Below are 23,343 nucleotides of genomic sequence, written 5' to 3'. Positions count from 1 at the left end.
TGACCATCCCTATAACTAAACACACTGTTTAGCCTACTAGGCCTACCGCTCAAATAGCTATAGGTAAGCCACAACAAAAGATGCTGAATATACCTATATTAGCATGATTTTTGGTAGATCTATATTGCTATTCAGCAGCGGCCTAGACTATGTCAGTTGCTGTTTTTCCATGCAGTTTTACCTCCTGAACAAGAATTTTAAATATTTATTCGGACGACTGTAATTAACCTCCCGGGGGCTCGTACTAAACACGGCAAAATACACTTGATACCCCAATTCCTGGTGGCTTTCGTATTCGCGGGGACGAACGATGCGAAATGCTTATATAGAAATACCTGATTTTTTTGTAGGTATTACCTATAATGGAGACTTAGGGGTAGACCACCATTAAAACTTCATTACCTAGGTAATGTCGACTTTAGAGCTAGCTAATTACAAGCCCCTGGGGGTTAACTATAGTCGTCCGAATAAATATTACTACTTAAATTCTTGTTTGAGGTAAAACAATTGGTAGATCTAGAGTACTTATCCGCGGCGGCCTAGACTGGCAGTTGCAGCTTTTCTATGCAGTTTTACGTACTGAACAAGAATTGTAAGTAGTAATATTTATTCGGACGACGGTATTTCTACAGAAGCAGTCTGCACGGACTGCAAGGAACGTAACCGCGGATACGACATCCACTAGGGATTGGGCCGTCCAATGTATTTAGCAGTGTTCATTACTGGACCCCGGGGGTTTAATTAGTGTCCAAATAAATATTACTTAAAATTCTTGTTCAGTAAGTAAAACTGCATAAAAAAACCGCAACTGCCATAGTCTAGGCCGCCGCGGATAAGTACCCTAGATCTACCCAAACGACTGTAATTAATCCCCCAGGGGTACTAAACACGGCGAAATACATTGGATGGCCCCCAATCCCTAGTGGATGTCGTATCCGCGGTTACGTTCCTTGCAGTCCGTGCAGACTGCTTCTGTAGAAATACCCCAAAATCATATAATTAAATGAGCCTAAATCATATTAGCCTAGTACCACGTTATGTAGACAACTAAGGGTCGGGATAAGTTATGTAGGTACATTAGGCCTACCTTCCTTGCAGACAAGTGAATTTAAGTTGATCAGATGAGAATTGTAGGGTGAAATTTTGTTAATAGGCCCTTCAACCGTTGCAATTAAGTAGCCGTGAGCTGCTGGTTAACATCCAGGAAGAGCATATACGAAGTTTAATACACTTCGCTTAATTATTGTCACGAAATATTTAACCAAATCACATGCTATGTATAGAACGTACTGCTCCGGCTCGTTCTCTGTGTAATGTACACGGGTTTGATTCATCTCAGGAAAAATTATTTCCTTCATATAAATGAATATTCGTTTCCACGAGTATACGAAATGCAGTTAAATAAAACAGGAGTGATGAGAGGCTTCGACTGAACAACAATTATATTACAGGCTGAAAACTGTATTGACAGAACTTTTCCATTCATCTGACGTCAGTGCCCTAGTTAATTAACCTAAGGCTGAAAAGTTCGCTACTGATCCCAGTTGTTCAGTTTTCGCGGTCTACATGTTCACGTGAGCTGCTGTCATGTATAAATTACAGACCAATTTTCTACTCATTTTTACGTTGTGACAGACCACTCCTCACTTGTTCGGCATAGGTAGAATTTTTGGTTTTAGTTTTTCTGTTGATGGGTCACTGATCTCACAAATTTCTACGTGCATCATTTGAACGCAGCCTGGTGGCTGTAACTAAAGACTATACTGCGTTTACTTTTCTAAGATCGCTAGGGTGGGGCCAGGTAGAAAAGGCAGAGTTGTCATATCTACGGGTATGTAAGTCCCATTAAATGCTTCCCGCAGATATAATCCTTCTTAGGAGGATTCGTTTTAGACCTTTGGAGTCGAGGGAAAGGGTTTGCTTCTTCCCTGTTAACTTTTTTTTTCCATTCCCGATTCTACTTAGCTATTCCTTCTTTCTCTTTCTATAATTATAGATGCGCTGAGTGGCCTGTTGGCTCCGATGCTTGGACTTGAAACATAAATTCATAAGTCAATCGATCTATTATGCCCTTGGAAAAGACAACCACGCATTCCTTCTCTGCATATCATTTTTATCAAAATTATCCAAGTCAGTCACAGGATTCACTTTCTCTTTTCTTTTTTGAAACACTGGAGATTCCACTATATTTCCCGCCTCTCTTGCTCTTAAGTCTACGAATAGTCATTTCTAACACTTTTGTTGCTTCAAATGTTCTTTGGATAGCCTTCGAAACATCAGTTACAGGACCTTCAAGATGTTTTTATAAAATGATGTATTTCAGGAAATTATAGACTATATTCTTGGCCTCAGGTGGTGAGTGAAGACGTTTACGGGAGTCATTTGGGCTAGGCTGTCCATACTTTTCACAGTGGGTGATCGAGTGCGAGTATCCTTTAATGATATTGACCATGACCTTTTAAATCCTCTTAAAACCCATAGGTCCCCTGAACTCAGATGTGGCATCGCCGGGGAAAAAATATGCCATATCTTCATTTCCATTAGTAAAACAGAGGTTTTCACGAAGAATATACGAAATAAGATATATTCAAAATATCTAATGCAAGCAAAGAATCACATTTTAAGAAATAAAAACTATTTCAATAGACTCCATGAAGCTAATATTATTACCATAACGTGAAAATTGGCACTGTATGATTTCTGTACAGGCCACACCCTAGCGATCTTAGAAAAGTAAACGCACTATAGCCAAATACTGACATTCGCCGTATAACTCTGCTAGCAATAACATTATGTGCTGCAATTTATACGTTGCACAGGTTTGGCGCATAAGGTCTGGGTTGTTTAAGCTCAGTGAATTGGTAATTCACAGTAAGGTTTGAAAAGTGTAACGAGGGGAAAACTTCGCAGTTGCACTGTGAAGCAATTGTTAGAGAAGCTGTAAGTCAGGTGGAAGAAAGAGGATATGAGCGGAGGTACAGAAAATAAGTCAGGTGGAAGAAAAGGAATATGAACGGAGGTAGAGGAAAAAGAATGAAAGCTGCTGCAGCTAGAGGCCGAAGGGACGCTGCAAAGAACCTTAATACATACGAGGTACTTGCTATCATCTTTTCTTCCCTGCATAATCTGATTAGAAGTTAGTTTGTTTTAGGAATCTTGATGACGGTATGGTCAATCTGTTTGGCAAATGGGTATCATACAGTTTCTCCTAATAAGTTTATAATTTTTTCCATAAAATATATATCTTTAAAAAGATATGAAAGCTTCCTTTTTTTTTTAGAGAGAACTAGAAACTTACTGATGATAACCATATAACTTCTTTTGTTATGCAAAACAGTTGCCTGTCTGATTATCATAATTTTGCCACTTACCTACTATAGTATGTGTATGAAGGATTTTTGCAGGGCAAATAATGCATTCTTCTTATAAATCTCAAACTGAATTATGTGTAAACTACAGTTATTATTGACTATGACATATCATAAAAATTCAAATTTTTACTATGGGGTCGTTATTACTCAATTGATTTTGCATCTAATATGAAGGGTAAATCTCAAAACATCTGAAGGACTGCATGAGGAGCTACTAAAGAATGCAATGTCTGGATTTGATACTTTAAAATATAGCTGTCACCTGCACATGAATGACTTTTATGCTGCCTGGTTATTATTCGTCACATTAGTGAATAGACTTCTTTCTTCTTTTTTTGTTTGTATGGTGCTTTTACGTTGCATGGAACCAGTGGTTATTCAGCAACGGGACCAACGGCTTTACGTGAATTCCGAACCACGTCGAGAGTGAATTTCTATCACCAGAAATACACATGTCTCACTCCTCAATGGAATGGCCGAATCGAACCCACAACCACCGAGGTGGGTCGCTAATACCATACCAACCACGCCGCTAAGGCGCTTCAATTTTTTTTTTTTTTTTTAAACCCATATGCATATGGTATGCGTAGTCTGCAAAATTTTTTTCTTTTACAAAGGCAGGTGGCCATAAATGTCATTCTACATTCATGCAAAGGGATTTTAAGTCTCTTTCCCAGTAATATTATATGCCCTTCAGATGTCAAAGATTATGCCAATATAATAAATAGTCTGGACTCAAAAAATTAAAAAAACGTAATGGGTCAAAGGTACAACTGCTTTCCTGGAATATGCATTGGGTTGAGGTGAACAGAACTTACGACTCCATTTTTAGGACAAAGTTGGTCTTACATATTTGCCATCACTTTCAACAGACACCCTACAAAACTTTTCCATAGCTCAAAACTCTGTCTAGTTTTGTTGTAAGTAGAATAATTACATGTTATTCTTTTGGAGGGTTTCTTGTTCAAAGATACCCAAGGAGCTGTATTGAAGAAATGGATTTTAGCTAGGACTACTAGATGTATGATATTTTCTGAAATGATTTGTATTGACCAAGAATTGAATTATTACAAAGGGAAAGAGCACATACAAATTCTTCAGCTGTAAATCAGTTAATATAAAATGTTTAAATATTGCATCTGTAAATCAATTAATATAACATGTTTAAATATTGCATAAAACTATCATCCAATGAGTTTGCATCATGAATACACTTACTTTAGATATTCTAAGTATCTATCAAGTAAATTTAATACTAAAGTTTACGAATTCATTTTCAATAAAATGTTAATGCATGCCCCAAAGGTCTTCTACTAATCCTTTAGTGTTATAAATTTTCAAAGCTGTCTTGACTTTGGGCCATATGGCCAAGCACTTGGGCTGAGGTCCTTCAGCAGTTATGTTTTGTTTGTTTGTATGGTATTTTTAAGTTTCATGGAACCAGTGGTTATTCAGCAACGGGACCAACGGTTTTACGTGACTTCCAAACCCTGTCAGGAGTGAACTTCTATCACCAGAAATACACATCTCTCACTCCTCAATGGAATGCTCAAGAATCGAACTCGTGGCCACCGAGGTGGCAGGCCAAGACCATACCAATAATGCCATTGAGATGCTCTTTCAGCAGTTATGGAATTTATCCTATGGCTTGGCATACAGGCCAGGGAGATGTCTGGTTTCTCTGGGATTATTTTTCATGGTATTGCTTCCTTTCAAAATTTTGCTATTAACTGACTATAAAATTTTTGTACTTGCTTTATACATTTAAAATCTTTGATTTTGGAAATTTTATCAACTTTCAGAGACCAACATTTCAAGAAATGGTGTCAATTTCAAGAGATAATTAATGATTTTTAAGCAAACTACATGTCCAATTCCATATTTTTGATGAATCATTTCTGATTTTTTTCAGCTCACCTATGAACTATTCCCTAGTTATTATTACTTGAAGATTTCATCTTGCTAGCAGAAATAACAGTAAAATGTGGTTTGGTTGACAGTATCCTTATGATCTCATACAAGGTTATATGGTGATATTTGTCTTGTATATTGTTTGGAAATTCACAAAACACTACAAAACACTGTGTATGAAAAGAATAAGTATTAGTATTTGCCATTTTCATCAATTAACTGGCTAAATGTCATTTCCATGTGTTCATAATGTTGTCCAAAATATTGTTGACAAATGTATGAGACTATCATATGGTACTTAAATGATTACACTTACATTCCATTGCATTACAGATAAAAATTATCATTATTGTGTTGGTGCTTTACACAGCAATGCTTGGAATTTAACTTTACTTACTGTATGTATATAGAATACAAAAATTTCAACATTTCCAGGCTATCACTTAACTGTGATGTTTGTTAATAAAGTTGGAAGGTATTTATACTGTACAGCAAGTTCCAGGTATTTTCCTAAACCTTCACAAGGCAAAAATTAGGGGATGGTTGAATTCATCTCTTATGACCTCTTCTAGAGCACCTAGCTATACGTCATCCTCCTACATATCTCGTGTCAAAACAAGACTCAGCAGTAGGAGTGGAATTGACATGATACTTGCACCTGGAGTCAGGTCTAATTAAGTTGCTTTTAGATGTCCCACACCTGGGGACAGAGAGGTTGAGTCTTGTGAGTATACTTTAATTATCCTAACATTCGCCCTCTTCATCTTTACAATGCGCTTCTTTACATGACTCTACTTGACTACCTTCACCTTTTTAAATAGGCTCATCCTCGAGTTACTAAAGCATACAACACTGCAACTGCCACTTTAACTGATGAGTAGTGCGCATTAAGCTTCAATACACACGTAATGAGAAAACACAATCAACAGACTTCACATCTTCATCCTATGCTGTTGACATGATACTAGAACCTCAACCATTTTACAATCCCCAAAAATCTATTTCAATATGAGGCTGTTCTGTTATTGAACGAAGGGACACACTGAAATGTGTAAAGTACGTATATTCTTCTCCTATTCTTACAAAACAATCTGCTTTGTCCACACTCCTGAAAACTTACTAGCCAGGTCTAAAACACAGCTCAATGCTTACGCAAGGCAGTCCAGATAAGAAAAATGAAACAAACCTGAACTAATCTCTTCAATAAATGTCTACTATAAACAAATAACAAAGGTAATTTTCACTGGCATATCACAAGACATTACATATTTGACATGTAGCTGTTGGATTTCATCACATATCACAAGTTTTAACAAAATTCTTGAAAACAATATGATAGTTGTAGCTACACTTTGAGCATACAGTAAGGAATATTATGTTGATGGAAATTGTAAGTATGAGTCAACAGATAGAAATTGTCAATATGGGTCAAATACGGATGATACACTGAAAAATTTTCAACACAAAATCATTTGTTCTTGTTTTTATGACATCATAAAAATTAATAAAGCCAACAAAATAAATAAACGACCCCAGAAAAATAATTTACAACAATACTCTCAAACACTACCTGAAGCAAATAAGTATATTAAAAATAAGGATAAATTTATGATACAGTATATACAAGTCATATAAATGTAAAGAGCGAGAAACTTTGACGCCATTGTCACACTTGCCAAAAAAACCTAAAACTAAGCTTATGAAAATTAACTACATAATTTACAAGCACCCAAAGACCCTAACTTCTTTTCTGCCGTTTGGCCATTACTTCTTTAAGTGTTGTCTGTCTTTTGTGAGAAGGTGACTTTATATTCTTAGTAGACTTTTGTGATCCAGTTACAGTCTTCCTCTTTCGCAGAGCATATTCATCCTCTGATCCACGCCTTCTGTCAACCTGAAGAAGGCAGCCACAAAGATAGATTTAGTTTCATAAGCTATATCTAGTATATTACTCACTCCTAATATTCATTCTCTCAATGTTTTCTTTAAATACAGAGTAAACCAGTCTGCCATGCCAGCACCATGAAGCATTCCTCACTATGCTCAATGGGGAAGGTTTCCTCCTAATACCATGGGCAATCTATTTATTAAGGAAACAACAATGGAAAATAAGGGATATATACAAGGCTCTCCCACTAGCTATCCTCATAAAATTTTATAAAAGGTAATTTTTTTTATTGAATTCCCTCTACTGTATGTGTTATATCACCATTATTATTATTACTGTAAACTGAAATATAACTTAAAAGTCTGACCTCCAATCATCTCCTCTGGGCTGCTGCTGCTTTTTTTTTTTCTTCTTTTTTAACTATAGCAAAGATGAATTCATTGTCTGTTCTCTACTTTTTCTCTTTAATAGTTCAATAAATCACAATTTACTTAGCATATATCTAATTCTTGATTTATGGTAATCTAAATTAGCAAATCCTTCAAACCATTGGTAATCTCAGATAGCAGTTACATATTAAACTTTACTGGAGGTTAATAATAAAATTATTCTGAGTGGCCAATTAAAAACTGACTGAACCCAGCATTAAACTGGAAACATGTGACCCACAGTTATCAGTTTCATGGTGGGGAGGAGTGTTAAAATAATAAACTCTTAAGATATTTATTTGCTGATAATTTCCATCACGTTTCCATGTAAGATTTATCTTCTGAACACACACTGGATATGATGGAAACTATTCATCTATGTTAATCACAATTTAGGGGACATATTCCCTCTATACTGCTGACTCGACTCAGGAATACTCTATAGACAAATACATATAACAGAAACTCAAAAGACATCACTGACATCATGCCAGTATCACACAAGCTACTGCGTCAACAAATGATGTTGTCCAAATGCCAGTAGTTAAATGTCTAAATAGTTTTATGGAAGTACAGTATAATGATTTAACATAAATGGAATACTGTCATGTAATCAAGGACAAGTCTAAAATAGTTCAATCTGTGCTAGTGCAGCATACTATACTAATACAACTGCAAATAATGAGTTATCTTAAAAGCAAGCTGACAACTTACCTGGTATGAACTTTGATTCAACTGCTTCTGCAGATATTCTGCTAATAACCTATCTTGTTCTTCCTGTTTCAAACGTTCTTCAATTTTCAGCTGTTCCTCTTTTAACTTTTCAATATCCTGAAAATGTTTTTAGAGGAATAGAAAGGTTAGTCACATTCCTCAGTAAATCTAATAGATAACATTCCATAAAGGGCATACAGTGGTATAAGTCAGAAGTTAAAACAATGGAAACAACATATCTAGGGTTATAATTTTCAGTTTAAAAATCATGTATTAGTAATTATTCATGAAAACTGTTAACAATAAACAATTATGGAGCAAAATTTACAGCATTATACAAGAACGCAAAAAAATTGAAAGGTAGGAAACACTGCAGTGGACGCTGACATGATAAGTGCACAATGACCCCTCCAGGTGCAACTAGCTCTGTGATTTCCTATGTAAAGTTTTCTCAGTAACTAAGGAGTTTTCATTATTAGCTTGACGTACGTACTTTCAGTTAATAAGGTTTTTTCTGCTTGTGCTTCAGCAGTGCTATTTTTCAGATAACCAAATATTGGTTTAAATGTTCTTGGTAGTTATGGTAAATGAGCTTTTGGCAGTGAAAGTTAACTAGCACCAAGTTACCGGCTACTTAAGTCTGCCTACTTTTGAAAATAAATATTACTCACATTAATGCTCTTTTTTACCTATGGTAAATGTAACCACCTTACCTCTTGCATTCTTCTCTGATCTAATTCTAAGTACAGGCAGTCCCCGGGTTACGACGGGGGTTCCATTCTTGAGACGCGTCGTAAGCTGAAAATCGCTGTAAGCCGGAACATCATAAAAAATCCTAAGAAAGCCTTACTTTTAATGCTTTGGATGCATTGAAAACTATGTAAACTGCACTCTTATTGCATTTTACATCAAAAAGACCTTCAAATATTGATTATTTTGCATTTTTTTGTCATATTTCTTGTGCCAGATCAGCGTTGTAAGCGTCGTAACCCTGGAAACAAGTTCTGATAAATATAATTGAAAAGCGCCTTAACCTTGGAACGTAGTAAGCTGAACCTGTTGTAACCTGGGGACTGCCTGTTATCGGCAGGGGTATTTGTTTTCGGCTAGGTGCTGACAAGCGAAAACCATCATTAACCAAAAATCGGCAATTTATGGCACTTATTGGCCTCACGTTTCGGTTCACGGTGCCTCTGTTAGGTATGTTATGACGCCATAACTCTACTATCGGCACCTTATTGCGCTGATAACTGAAACTTGACCATTATGGTGCCATAAATCGCCGATTTTATGACGCTAGATAAGCGTCATAAAACCAGATAGCCATTAACTGAGTCCGCTGATAACTGGGAACTGCCTGTATTCATCAAATGAAGTAAATACACTAAAGACGCCATCCTACTTACAAATGAGTTACGTTCCCTATGGCTGTTTGTATGCTGAACTGTTTGAAGTTGCTTATTGTACTCTTTATCCCTATTTAAGCACAGTATAAAATCAATACAGTGATGTAGGATTTTTTCATCCTAAAACACAATACACTGTACTTTGTTTTAATGTTGGAAGCTTACTTAATGGATAATGTTCTCAGTATTGAATTAATTATAAAAACTGCGCAGTAAATAAATAAAAACAAACTCCACCGATTTCTCCAGGTCCCTTATTTTAAATGCCTGGCAGTGTCTCTGCTCCCTCTCTCACAGGCTGGTACTTGGGCCATGTTAAAAGTGACGGAAGTACTACTAAACAAAGGTAATTTTCCAAAATAATAATTATTTAAATCAATACTTTTAACTATGTTGCCCTCCTCAAAACCCCTCTGTGCTTGACTCTGATACAGCAAGGGGGACAGCCACATGGACCTGAAGGGATCAACATGCACGTCCTAACGTATCTGCATCAGCTGCTGTCTGGGATTAGCAAAGATACGCAAAACAAGCATGTAAAATATGAGCCTGAAAAATGAAAAACTGAAAATCACAAATAGAAAAATATGAAACTGACTTGACAATCAATTTGATCTTTACTGGGCAGTTTTTATAATTAATTCAATACACTGAGAGCATTGCCCATTAAGAAAGCTTCCAACAATAAAACAGAGTAAATATCAACATCCAAAAATTTAAAATGCATTGTACCTGAAGGTATTTGGTAAAATCTACATCCATGAAATTAATGTACAATTAATACTTACAGCACTGAAGTCTTCACCATTTAAAAGCACAGAATAATCCAAAGAAACATTATTGCCATCCACAGACAGCCCATTTTCGTCTGACTTCTTGTCTTCCATTTCAAAACTCTCTTCTAGTATCGTCCTGATATCTTGGGATCTCTCTTCATCCCCTACTTCTCTTCTGGGTACATCCCTGATTTTCTTAGAGTTCTCCTCCACTCCGAAGTCAAGATCCTCTTCATCTATGTCGGTTTCATCATCTGATGGACATTTCCTACTCTTGGTTTCAATTTCAGTATCACTGCAATCTAGTTTAAATGTCTTGGACATTTTCTTATGTCTCTCCATTCTTTTGGGACTACACAATCTTGATTTGAGTCTTTCTGATTTATGAGGATCTTCATTTTCCAAGTCCATGACATTCTCTTTCCCTGATGTTGCTGCACGGGGCTTTTTCTTGATCTTAGTTGCGTGTAACAGGTCTTCAGCTTCTGCAAAAGACATATGAGACTTTATACTAATTCCTAACTGTTAATGACTGACACATTGTACTCATTTATCCCTTTGGAACAACGAGCCCAGAAATTAAAAGAAGAATTTTCACTTACCGTATATTTCGGCGTATAAGTCGACCGGAAGATAAGTCGACCCCCCAATTCTGAGTAAATTTTTATGATTTTAACTAATATCGGGTATATTAGTCGACCTATAAAATGTGAGGCCAACCGTACGCTCGAAAAAAAAGGACCAGGGTAAAACATATCATATAAAATAACCTGAATGTTATTACGGTACATATGTTGCTCTACTTACCATAAGAAATACAGGTAATATACTCGGTATATACTCGAGTGTAATGTAAACAAACAAAGCGCTAACTAACGCTGCATAAGAGCCTACGTATATATGCATGTACACACTGCCACTCAAGTTAATGTTTTGATTGGGGTTGTTAAAACGACGTGCCAGTATTCTATTATTGTGTTGGAATATCCTGACCATTGGTTCTTCTTATGGCATTAAACGGCTCATTTGAGGGAAAACGAACCTGCAGTTGATTCACCAGATTCAAACTGGGATCCTTATGATGAAACCGTGAATGATAATTTGTTTGATGAATTGTTTAATTCAAGTGACGATGACTCAAGTAATTTTGAAGGATTTTAAATGCATATTTACTATTAAATATTTTTTTATTTTACTTAAAGTGATAAATAAAGATTTCATACCATAAATGTTTTTGAACAATACACCGGTAAATACAAAACTGTCAGAGTGAACGCATCCTTCTCAATTACTGTACTACAAATGGCTACGCAATGTTTACACTTGCTGTGCGATTGGGGTTTCTTCAAGTTACTTTGATTTTTTTCATTCAATTTAAGGTAATGGATGTTCTAATGTATTATTATTGTCGTATTACAGTGTGAAATGTTTTTAATACTGGTATTTACATACATAGTTACCTCAACAAGGCTGTCATTATTATTAGCTAACTGTAAAGCCTGGATTCCTGCCAAAATAATAAAGATTCACTTTTTGTTACCGTTAGATAAGTCGACCCCCTAATTTTGGAATGATTTTTTGGGGCTAAAGGGTCGACTTCTACGCCGAAATATACGGTAGTTTAAAACCTAATACAAAAGAGCATTCTCAACAAAATGCTGTAGTTGAATCCCAAGCAATGCAGATCCAAGATAGCTAATCACCCACTGGCTACCTGGAGACTTTCACTGGAAGTAGCAAAAGAACATCAAATTTCAGAGATGTCCACCTTTAGAGCCCTCTGGGGGTGGAAAGTGGGACTAAACATCTAGTTACCAAATGATTTAGAATCGAACTATACATATAAACAGCACCCTTGACATAAACTTATTTGCTACACCAAGTTATGGTTAGAACCTATCAGACATTTGTTTACTAATTCCTGTCACTTAACTGAGCGTCTCCATTTAAATGTATCAAATATACACACTGAAATTCATTTTTACTTAATGAATCTTTTTTTAACTTGCAGCTAAACCAATTACAATAAGTGTTACAATAAGCACACTGAATGAAGGATGCACAACCCATTTACACTTTGCAATTCTGAATATCTACAGTAACATCCATTATATCTCACAGACTATGTTGCATTCACCCTGACAACTCTCACAGCATTTACATGGCAACTTCCCCCCGACTTCTTTTTTTTCTTATTTTCTAGTTACCATTAAGCTTTTCTTCATATTTAGTTTTGCTACTCTATTTAATTTTCCATTCTGCTATTCCACCTATAGAACATTCTCTAGGACTATTCCCAATTCTGCATAAAATTGCTCCCAGGGGCCTCACTTTATACAACAATTCCTGTAACTAACAACAGTGATCAACTGTTGAACCACAATAGACATCAACGTTTATCTCAAAATTTTCTCATAACATATTTATATGAGAAGCAAAAGTTATAAGCAGCAATTAAGGTTACAGTCTCATGCCCAATCTGTGGCAGAAGTCTAAAAAAGGAAAAAAAAGAAAAAAGATAAAAGAGAACCAGCACAACTCTAAAACAATGACAATAGGAAACAAACAGAAACAGATTGATTTCACTCTTCTATGATCCATGATGCATTGCAAGCCACAATAAAGGCAGAATGAAAAACTGTAAGACAGTCATTATTACTTTTAGGAAACCATTGTATAAATATTTCTACTGACCAGATTCTGAGCTCTGCGATGATGTTATCTCTCTTAGAGACCTTCCATGTCTCAAGTCACTGCTGTCATTACTACTTGCAGAGTTGTTGCGGGGAAAACATCCAAAGTTGTTCCTGCTACTGTATGTATTATGAGATGAATATGAAGAGGAAGGTGTATTCAAGGCCTCAAGCATGGGCGTTGGAGCAGTGGCATAATTACCTGTGAAATAAAAGACATTTATACATTAGAACAGAAAAATGACAAATCTCTTCTTTGAACAGATTCTAAACCATCTATCATTACTTTTTATTATAAATGATTAGTTTATCCTGACTTATTAGGCTCTTCTTGGGCTGGTGTTTATCATTACAGTATAAAGAAAAGGTTTCTGCATGAATTTCCTAGATTTATTCCATCTATTTACCACCTTTGTATTTCTAAAACATTTCAGATGTTAAGTATATCTTAGTCTAACTAGACCACTGAGCTGATTAACAACTTTCCTAAGGCTGCCCCGAAGGATTAGATATTTTTGCATGGCTAGGAACCAACTGGTCACCTAGCAACAGGACCAACAGCTTATTGTGGGATCCGAACTACATTATATCAAGAAATGAATTTCTATCACCAGAAATAAATACCTCTGATTCTGCGTTACATTTCAGATGTAATGTAATGTAATTTTTAAAAACAAAGGAAAAATTGCAAACCTGGATGTCTTGAAGACTTGTTCTTCTTAGGAGACATTTTCGAAGAATGAGGCATCATATCTGGCAACAACAATTTACCTTGGGAACTTGGAGTCTTCTGACCTAAGAAATACATAATGTTTTGAAAAAATTAACTTTTTGTATACATAAATATTACTTTTACAGTTTTTCCATGCATCGAAAAATGTCCACAACACATCACTCAAAGGTTTTATATCTGATTTTCACTGTAACACAATAGTACTTTATACTTTTGTACACAATAAACTAGCACTTGATACATAATGTTTCCACTGAAAAGGCAATACTAAGCTCAAGTTGAGAGTCTGTCAGGATCATACAATTAGAAGCATTATTTTTATAGTGCCACTTCTGGATTCGCCTTGTAGTGCAGTTTTTGTATTTATGAATACATTTTTTTATATACTGTAGTTTCTACACGGTGAAATATAATTCATAGTATCACTGTGTCATGCCGTTTGTTATTTACTTTGAAATACAGCACTATAAGTTGAAAATGCATTCTTGAAGAAAAGAAAAAAGCATTTGCATGGAAAGGTGGTCAATACAGTACATATCCTAGAAAATTAACTTTCATTATAAAGCCTGACAAAATTATTATGCATATACGTAGATGAACAGGCTATCCATCATTCAATAAAAACCTGCCAAAAATTTTGATTGTACATTGATTCATATGAAAGTGAAGACATTAGCACAACTCTAGTTAGATGTTGAAATGAATGTGAATTTACTGGATACATAATTACATTAAGTAAGGAATATGAATTTCATTTCACAGTATATACTCAAATGTATTTGATAATGAACATAGCCTGCTAAGATGATATGATACTGTCACAAACATACATGCCATTAAAACAAGAGGATATTTCCATCAGATATGAGAAAATTTTTTCTGAAAGCTTCAGTAAACTGAAAAACTGGAACAAATGTTCTTACATATAAAATACAAAGCAGTCCTTTAGGAAATGAAATGTGTAATATTCAATTTTTGCATGTGTAACAACCAAATCTTTCTTGCAACTGGTCCCTACATAAGCCCGCAATGAGTGCATCTTGGTCCCAGCTTCAGTGAAGGTATGTGTTGTCAAACATCTCTATTATTACAATGATTTTTTTAAGGTTTGGATGATATTTTAACAATAAGAAGAGTCTGTAATTAACTAGCACTTACCAATGTACATGTCCATTGGACCTTTAGCAGGTGTTGCTGCTAGTTTTGTAGAGGGCTTGGCCTTAGCCTTTTCTTCTTCCTGAAAAAGATAGTAAACTACTTTAGAAGTCAATAGAAAAGTAATAATTTTGCTAAATAAAAGAGTTGTCTTCTGCCTTGATGTGACAGTCTAAATTAAAGATTTTTACTAATCAATTTCATGACACCCTTTATTTTCTCCACTTCATTTCAATTGAGCAAACCACCTAAGTAATTTCTCTAATCTCCTCAAAGAGATCAATATACAGAACAAATGTATAATTTTTTTTAGCTCATTTCATACCTACATAAAATGCATTATCATACTTTCTATCACTAATAACATAATTACATAAAAGAATAACATTCACAAGAAGAGACAACTCGAATGCTTTACAATACATGACAGTGCTAAAATTACTCAACATTATCATTCTGAATCTTGACTTTGCTATTACTTTAATATTAAAAACTATACATAGCTTACATTAACAAAAATGTACAAAAATGGCAGTAAACAAATTTGGAGTTAGTTACAGAACTTTAAAATAAAATGAAATTTAAATAAGTTTAAAGAAATAAGTCAAATCTTTAGCAAACACTTTTGGTAATCAATACTTGAAATGCAAAAACTGCAGGCAGCATTACAAAGTTTTTCAATTAGATGAAATAATAAATACTATAATAAAGTTAATGGCAACATAGCAGTATACAGGCGGTCCCCGGGTTACGACGGTTCCGGCTTACGACGTTCCGAGGTTACGACGCTTTTTCTTAAATATTCAATGGAAAATCCGTCCTGGGTTACGACGCTTGTTCCGAGGTTACGACGCTGACGCTTCCGACGCTCCGAGTTAACGACGCTTTTAAAAAACGCATGCTATGATAAAAATCCTTTATAGTTTAGCACAGTATATAATAAAAATATGTTTTTGGTTACATTACAACAAAAATTTTGAGGTTATGATGATTTTTGACACTTTTTTTTTTCCGTATTTTTTAAATTTTTTTAGTGACGCCGCATATGCGGAAATAGTTTGCGAGCGAATGAATACACTAGCTTGGGATGCGCAGTTTAAAACAGTCCAAAAGCGCAAATATAATGAAAAATCATTGCTTGTTTCCAGTACATAATAAAAAACTAAGTTTCTGCGGTTAGATTACAACACAAATTCCAAGGTTACGACGTTTTGTTATGCTTTTTAACGATACCTCAATGTGCATAAAAAAAAAAAGAAACTAGTTTTTTGAGCGGCAGGCGTGCACTAAATTTAATTAACGCTATTAAAACTGTATGGTAAATTGACCGAACAACGACCTCGGACGGTCGAGGACGCCAAGCGTAACAATACAAAAGGACGCCACTTCAATCGCGTGTCTGCCTGAAGTTCAGTCGGTTGTGTGCTAAGACGTTGCTGAAATTCCTTGCCATTTTCGCAAATTTACAATGGCTCCTAAACGCCAAAGTACTTCCTCCGATGATAGTTCATCCAAGAAGAGGAAGGTCATCACGATGGAGGTCAAATATGACGTGGTAAAACGTTCGGAGAAGGGAGAAACTAACACGAAATAGGCCGTTCTTTAGGCTTGAGCAGGACCACGGTGGTAAACCATTGTGAAGGACAAGGAACGTATTCTGAAGCATGTTAAGGATGCTGCACCGATGAAGTCAACGGTGATAAACGAGAAGCAACGTAGCCAGAGCATTGTTGAAATGGAGAAATTGCTCATGATCTTGGCTGGAGGACCAGAACCAGCGACGTGTTCCGGTGAGCTTAAGTGTGATCCAGGAGAAGGCTAGAGCGCTGCATGAGGCAGTAGTGAAAAAGTTTGGCGAAGGCAGTGCTGGTGGTGAATTTTCCGCGAGTAGAGGTTGGTTTAACCGTTTTAAGGCTCGTGCAAATTTCGTATGTGTGAAGCTGCTAGTGCTGATAGCGAAGCAGCAGAAAGTTTTCCAGGTGGTTTGGCTGAGATAATTAAGGATGGTGGTTCACGCTGACCAAGTCTTTAATGTGGATGAGACTGGATTATTTTGGAAAAGAATGCCAAATCGAACGTACCTTTCAAGGAGGAGAAGTCAGCACCTGGCCATAAAGCTGGGAAGGAGCGACTGACTTTGCTGTTTGGGTCCAATGCAAGTGGCGATTTGAAACTGAAGCCCTTGCTGGTGTATTTGGCCGAGAATCCCAGGGCATTCAAGGGCATTTTCAAGAGTCAACTCCCTGTGATTTGGAAATCAAACAAGAAGGCTTGGGTTACCTTAATGGTCTTCGAAGATTGGTTCAATGACCATTTCATGCCAGCAGTGGAGCGGTATTTGACTTCGAAGGGTCTGCCTTTTAAGGCCCTCTTAGTCCTGGACAATGCCCCTGGTCACCCTTCAAATTTGGAGCGACATGCATCCTAATGTGAAGGTGGTGTACCTCCCACCCAATACCACATCGCTGATACAGCCAATGGACCAGGGAGTAATAGCTAATTTCAAGGCTTACTACCTTAGAAGGACCATACGTTTGCTTTGAGGGCCATAGAAGCTAACAAGGAGTTGACACTGAAGCAATTCTGGAAGGGCTACAACATTGCTGATGACAGTGGAAAAATATTGCAATGTGCTTGGACGAGGTGAAGACGACCACTTTAAATGGGGCCTGGAAGAAACTGTGTCCACAGTTTGTGCACAGTTTTGAAGGCTTTGACCAGGCAGAAGACGTCGAGACTGTGACGAGGAAGATCGTAGGGCTAAGCAAGAGGCTGAAACTAGATCTTGAACCTGATGATGTAACAGAGCTGCTGGCTTCCCATGGAGAGGAATTGTCTGCAGAGGACTTACTTGAACTTGAACAACAAATGATTAGAAGAGGAGGCGGCACCAGAGCCAAAACCCAGGTCATTAAACTGTGAAAGGCTTGTCAGAGGGTTTTTACTCATCTGGAGAGAGCCTTGGCTTCTTTTGAGGCAGAAGACCCTAACGTTGCTAGGTTTGACAAAATCAAGAGAGGAATCATGGATTTGGTGACTTTCTACAAGGAGACCCTGAAGGAGAAAGCAGACTAAGAGAAGTGTGCAGTCCAGGCTTGACACTTTCTTTCACAAGTCTCCAGTACCACCACCTCCCACTCCTAGTCCTGGTAAGGAATTCTGAACTGTTTTACTAATTTATGTGTTACATAGTGTACATATTAAAATGTGTTAATTTTTTGTTTAACTGTAACAACTAAATGTAAGAGTAAATTGTAACTTCATTAATTTTCATCATTTGTAATTTTATTGCAGAAGTGGTGACAGTTTTTCCAGATCCCCCCCCTGTAACTACCTGTGACAGTTCCAGATCTCCCTGTCTACCTGTGACAGTTCGAGATCTCCTGTACTACCTGTGACAGTTCCCAGATCCCCCTGTACCTGGACCCTCTGTAGCAGCCCGCCCACCTGTACGTGTACAATCAGGTAAAAGGAATTTCATTTTTCTCATTTTCATGTTGGAAATTGTTTACACCCTACATCTACATACGTACACTAACTTACATAGTGGTACAATGTGTTTGATTGTTGCATAACCTTATTATTTTTTTTTTTTTCATTTCAGCCCGCCCCTTTGATAAGTGACAGTGACCCAGATGACCCTGAGCCTTTCCATGGTTTTGATGCCTCGCCCTATTCATCAGGTAAGGAATCCTTAACAAATTTGTATAAAATGTTTTATAAATGCTAATAGAAATTTTATTAAAAGTGTACATATGCGACAATTACATCCACCTTATATTTATGTACCCTATCATTCTTTCCAGATCTAGATGTTCCCTCATCAGTTGATACGAGTAGTATCACCTCTCCAGAGCCCAAATCAGTTGATACGAGTAGTATCACCTCTTCTCCCATTCCTTCAGGTAAAAGAATTCTTCATTTTTTATATTGTACATACGTATTACACATACATATGTCAAACAGTAATAACATGTGCAGTAGTTACAGTAGTAACTATATCATTTTATATATTTTTTATCATTCCAGACTCCCAAGCACCTAGCCCATCCTACTCCATAGCCCAGCCACCCACTCATCTACCATATGCCCATCCCAGTAAGCAAGCCAACCAACTAGAATTTGGTAAGGACATTTTTTTTTATTAATGTTTTAATATTACATATGTATAACCATGTTATGTATGAACAACATACCTATAATCATATGTATTACATTATCATTCCAGACTGGCATGCACCTGTGACTTACATAAACCAGACCTCTACATAGCCTACATGTCTTCATTTTGCTGAAGGTAAGGAATTCTCAGTTGTGTTTAATGTTTGCATACGTACAATAAATTTTGTACACCTAAGTGGTTACATACTGTCCTTTAATATTAATTCTTCATTCCAGACTGCCCATCATCCTAGCCTGTTATCTGTGATAAAGCACACTGAAGTTAGGTTTGGAATGCATCCTTATCATGAATGCTCTACAACCTCCACCTCCATCTCCCACAACCTAGGTAACAGCTTTGAGACTCACTAAAAGTTGGTAAGTTATGTAAGGAATTTCTAAAATTAAGTTTTTATACTACGTACATGTTATATGTGATATTAAACCACTGTATGGTGCATATTACTGTATGTAACTTACTCTGCATAGAGGACTTACTGACAAAATTATTTTTTGTACATTCCAGAGTCCCTGAATGATGTAGGCTATGGGGCCACATAAGACTTTGTCCATCCAGGGTTACATTGAACGACAACTTTAAACTAAAAGTAAGGAATTAATTAACATACATTAACTCTTTTAGTACTCTTGATATATCTACAGTAATTAACATATTGCATTCACAACTTTCTGTAGTGTATATTTTGTACACTAATTTTGTTACTTTTTCCTTCCAGAACCAACATTTTTCACACAACTCCAGGTTGTTACTAACAAATTACTACAAGTGTCATCAAGGGATAACTACAAGTAGAAGCACCATTTTTGGATGGAAAAAACCCTTCAGGAAAGTATACGTATCACATGTAACATGTAGTGTAACAAAGTATGAACAGTAAGGTTTTTACATACAGTAGTATTACTATACGTACATAACTTTTTTTTTATTTTTTACAGGAATTTCCAACCAAGTTTGATTATGTACATACATGTTATAAACCACTGTACGTATGGTTTACTGTATGTAACTTACTAAACATACATACATGACTTAACTTTGATACTACTTTTTTGGTACATTCCAGAAAACCAGGACCCCCTCCATGATGCAGCTATGGGGCCACATAAAACTTTGTCCAGGGTTTACTACAAATAAAAGCACGACAACTGTAAGTAAGTAAAGTAAGTATATCTTAGTTTTACCAACGACCCACTGAGCTGGATTAACAGCTTCCTCCTAGCGGGGGCTGGCCCCCGGGAAGGATTAGATATTTTTACGTGACTAGGAATCAATTGATTACCTAGCAACGGGACCTACAGCTTATTGTGGAATCCGAACCACATTATATCGAGAAAGGTATTTCTATCACCAGAAATAAATTTCTCTGGTTCCGCGTTGGCCGGGTGCCGAGAATCGAACTCGGACCACCGAAGTTAAGCAGCCGAGTGCGAAGACCACTCGGCCAACGTGGGACTAGTAAACTATGTACTACTGTACTAAAGTAAGGAGGAATTATACATAGTAGTAAACATACATTAATAAGTTTTATACATACATACTAAAAAAGTGACCAAGATCTCTCACATGGGATAAGTGATCAAGGTCCCTCATGGAATTACATACTGTACACTCCCTGCTGAACAGGGGTGTAGACCAATCATTTACAATATGCATACCAGTTGATATTAAACCACTGTATGGCGTGCATATTACGTATGTAACTTACTATGCATAGAGTACTTACTGACAAAATTATTTTTTGTACATTCCAGAAACCCACTGAATGATGTAGGCTATGGGGCCACATAAGACTTTGTGCATCCAGGGTTACATAGCACGACAACTTTAAACTAAAGGTAAGGAATTAATTACATACATTACTAAGTTTTTTATACATGTTATATAATGTGATATTAAACCACTGTATGGTGCATATTACTGTATGTAACTTATTATGCATAGAGTACATACTGACAATACTAATATTTTTGTACATTCCAGAAACCCCCTTGAATGATGTAGGCCTATGGGGGCCACAATAAGACTTTTGTGGCATCCCAGGGTTTACATAGCATGACAACTTTAAACTAAAAGTAAGGAATTAATTCACATACATTAACTTTTTTACTCTTGATATAACTCAAAGTAAGGAATTATAAACTAAAAGTAAGAATTAATTAACATACATTAACTCTTTACTCTTGATATCTATAATTACATATTGCATTCAGGACTTTGTGTAGTATTTTGTACTAATTGTGTTATACTTTTACCTTCCAGAGCTACCAGACTGGGATTTTAGTGTACTCCAGGATCTACCAAAGGATTACATACTACGTAGTGTACAGTGCATAATAGTGTTTAGTGATAATCTAACCTAAGGATTAAGTGTAGTACATTGTGCTTTATAGTGTCACAAGAGTTTAATAAAGAATTATACCTTCAAGAACCATCCTTTGCCATTGAAATAACCACACTACACATCATGCAATACTTGCATGTCACACAGGTAAGGTCTCTCTAACTTTTTCTTAGTTTAAGGCATATTTCCAAGTGTCGTTCCGGCTTACGACGATTTTCGGCTTACGACGCGCCTCAAGAACGGAACCCCCGTCGTAACCCGGGGACTGCCTGTATTACCAGTGAACTAAAAAATTGAATTATTCAATAATAAATATAAAATCTCTTAACATAATCTGTTATTTGGATACTTACCTACTGTTAAAGAGAGCATAACCCGCCTCACTTACAGGCGCAGAGATATATGCCATCTTAACAGTAGGTAAGATCCATCCCAAATTAGTTCATTTATACCTCAATCTGGCGTGCAATCTGACGTGCTAATTCTTCATCATTTCCACACATCAGTTGTATATCTTGCATTCTCTTTTCCAAAACTTGGTTTTCAGCTTCCTGATGAAAAAATAAAAACAAAAAACAAAAACACTAAGCCTCAGTAAACTGAAAAAGCTAACAAAAATGCCATAAAAAGTTGCACACAAACTCTCACAACCTAATTAAAAAAGCGTACTTTGAAAAATGCAATTACAGGCTATTGAAAAACAAAACTCACAAGCAACCAAAACAGGGATAACAAAACTGAACAAAAAGTATGTAGTAGTACATTTCTCTGGGCTAGGCGTTAATCTTAATATGTAAAACATATTCCAAGAAATTTACCTTGATTTGCAGAGCAAGAACTTCATCTTCTTGGCATAATTGTTCTTCCTGAGCTCTCCTCTGCCTGAGTTTCATCGTCTCTTCTTCCTGGAAACAAAATGCAGTACGTACAACAGACCAAAAAAATGCCTTAACAGTAGTAATGTATTAGAAAATCTCTTCAACAAAATTTTCAGATGTTTACACATGGCACTTGCAAACTGCCAACACTAGCACATTAAAGCAATAAAAAGTACTTTTCTAAATAACCAAAAACAAGTACAGGCGCATTAACTGCAGACACATACATCCATGATTTAAAAAATACAAAAATTTGAATTTTCTCTCATAAATTCAGAAATGCACATTTGTGTGTAATGTAAATGTATGAAATATAAACTCATAACAATAATATATAACAAAAATATGGTACCTGTACGTATATGAAATTTTCCCTAACTATGCCTTGAAATTATGAAGAGTTATGAATTAAAACCTGGTACATGTATATGAAAATCATATACAGATTTTTAAAAAGTAAATATATAGCAAAATCTTTCATTCATGCGAGTTTCAGGAAATACTGGTTTTGACAGGACAATTCTTCGTTACTAAAAACGGAACCAAACTACAGACAAAATCCACAGTAGATTGAAAACAGCTTAGCATACAATACGAAGCTGTCTAATAAAGGTTTGAGCCACATCATAAGTCATTCATCTGAACTGGCCTCCTAAATCACTAGAAGAACAAAGCAACCATGAATTCACATTCAATTAACATCTGGAATAGTTCTAGGCCTAATAAACCGCTGGTCAAATTAAATCCACAAAGTGCCAAATCATACAACTGATGATAATGGTGACAATATAAAATGCTAATTTACATCTATTACAGATATTGAAATCAATATATTAAATCCTTAACTTTTTCCTTCTTCCATTATC

At 36.1% G+C, this 23,343-nt stretch overlaps 1 protein-coding gene across 2 annotated transcripts; it reads right to left on the bottom strand.

The window, feature by feature from the left end:
- Positions 1 to 6,469: 6,469 nt before the first annotated feature.
- LOC135213079 (E3 ubiquitin-protein ligase RNF168-like) lies at positions 6,470 to 22,532 on the bottom strand. Of its 2 annotated transcripts, XM_064246938.1 has the most exons (8): positions 22,418 to 22,532; positions 22,052 to 22,150; positions 15,079 to 15,157; positions 13,881 to 13,982; positions 13,189 to 13,389; positions 10,507 to 10,979; positions 8,313 to 8,429; positions 6,470 to 7,176 (listed from the first exon to the last, which is right to left on the bottom strand). In XM_064246938.1, exons 1-8 carry the CDS (start codon positions 22,490 to 22,492, stop codon positions 7,021 to 7,023), a joined length of 1,302 nt encoding a protein of 433 aa, XP_064103008.1. In that variant the 5' UTR covers positions 22,493 to 22,532; the 3' UTR covers positions 6,470 to 7,020. The 2 variants fall into 2 exon arrangements, with proteins under 2 accessions (XP_064103008.1, XP_064103009.1); XM_064246939.1 differs by lacking the exon at positions 22,052 to 22,150 and having other exon boundaries at positions 22,418 to 22,504.
- Positions 22,533 to 23,343: the final 811 nt, after the last annotated feature.

Source organism: Macrobrachium nipponense, chromosome 42 (genome assembly GCF_015104395.2).
Source record: "Macrobrachium nipponense isolate FS-2020 chromosome 42, ASM1510439v2, whole genome shotgun sequence".
NCBI classification, from domain to species: domain Eukaryota; kingdom Metazoa; phylum Arthropoda; class Malacostraca; order Decapoda; family Palaemonidae; genus Macrobrachium; species Macrobrachium nipponense.
Note: the sequence above shows the minus strand (reverse complement) of the source record. Positions and strands in the feature narration are given on the sequence as shown.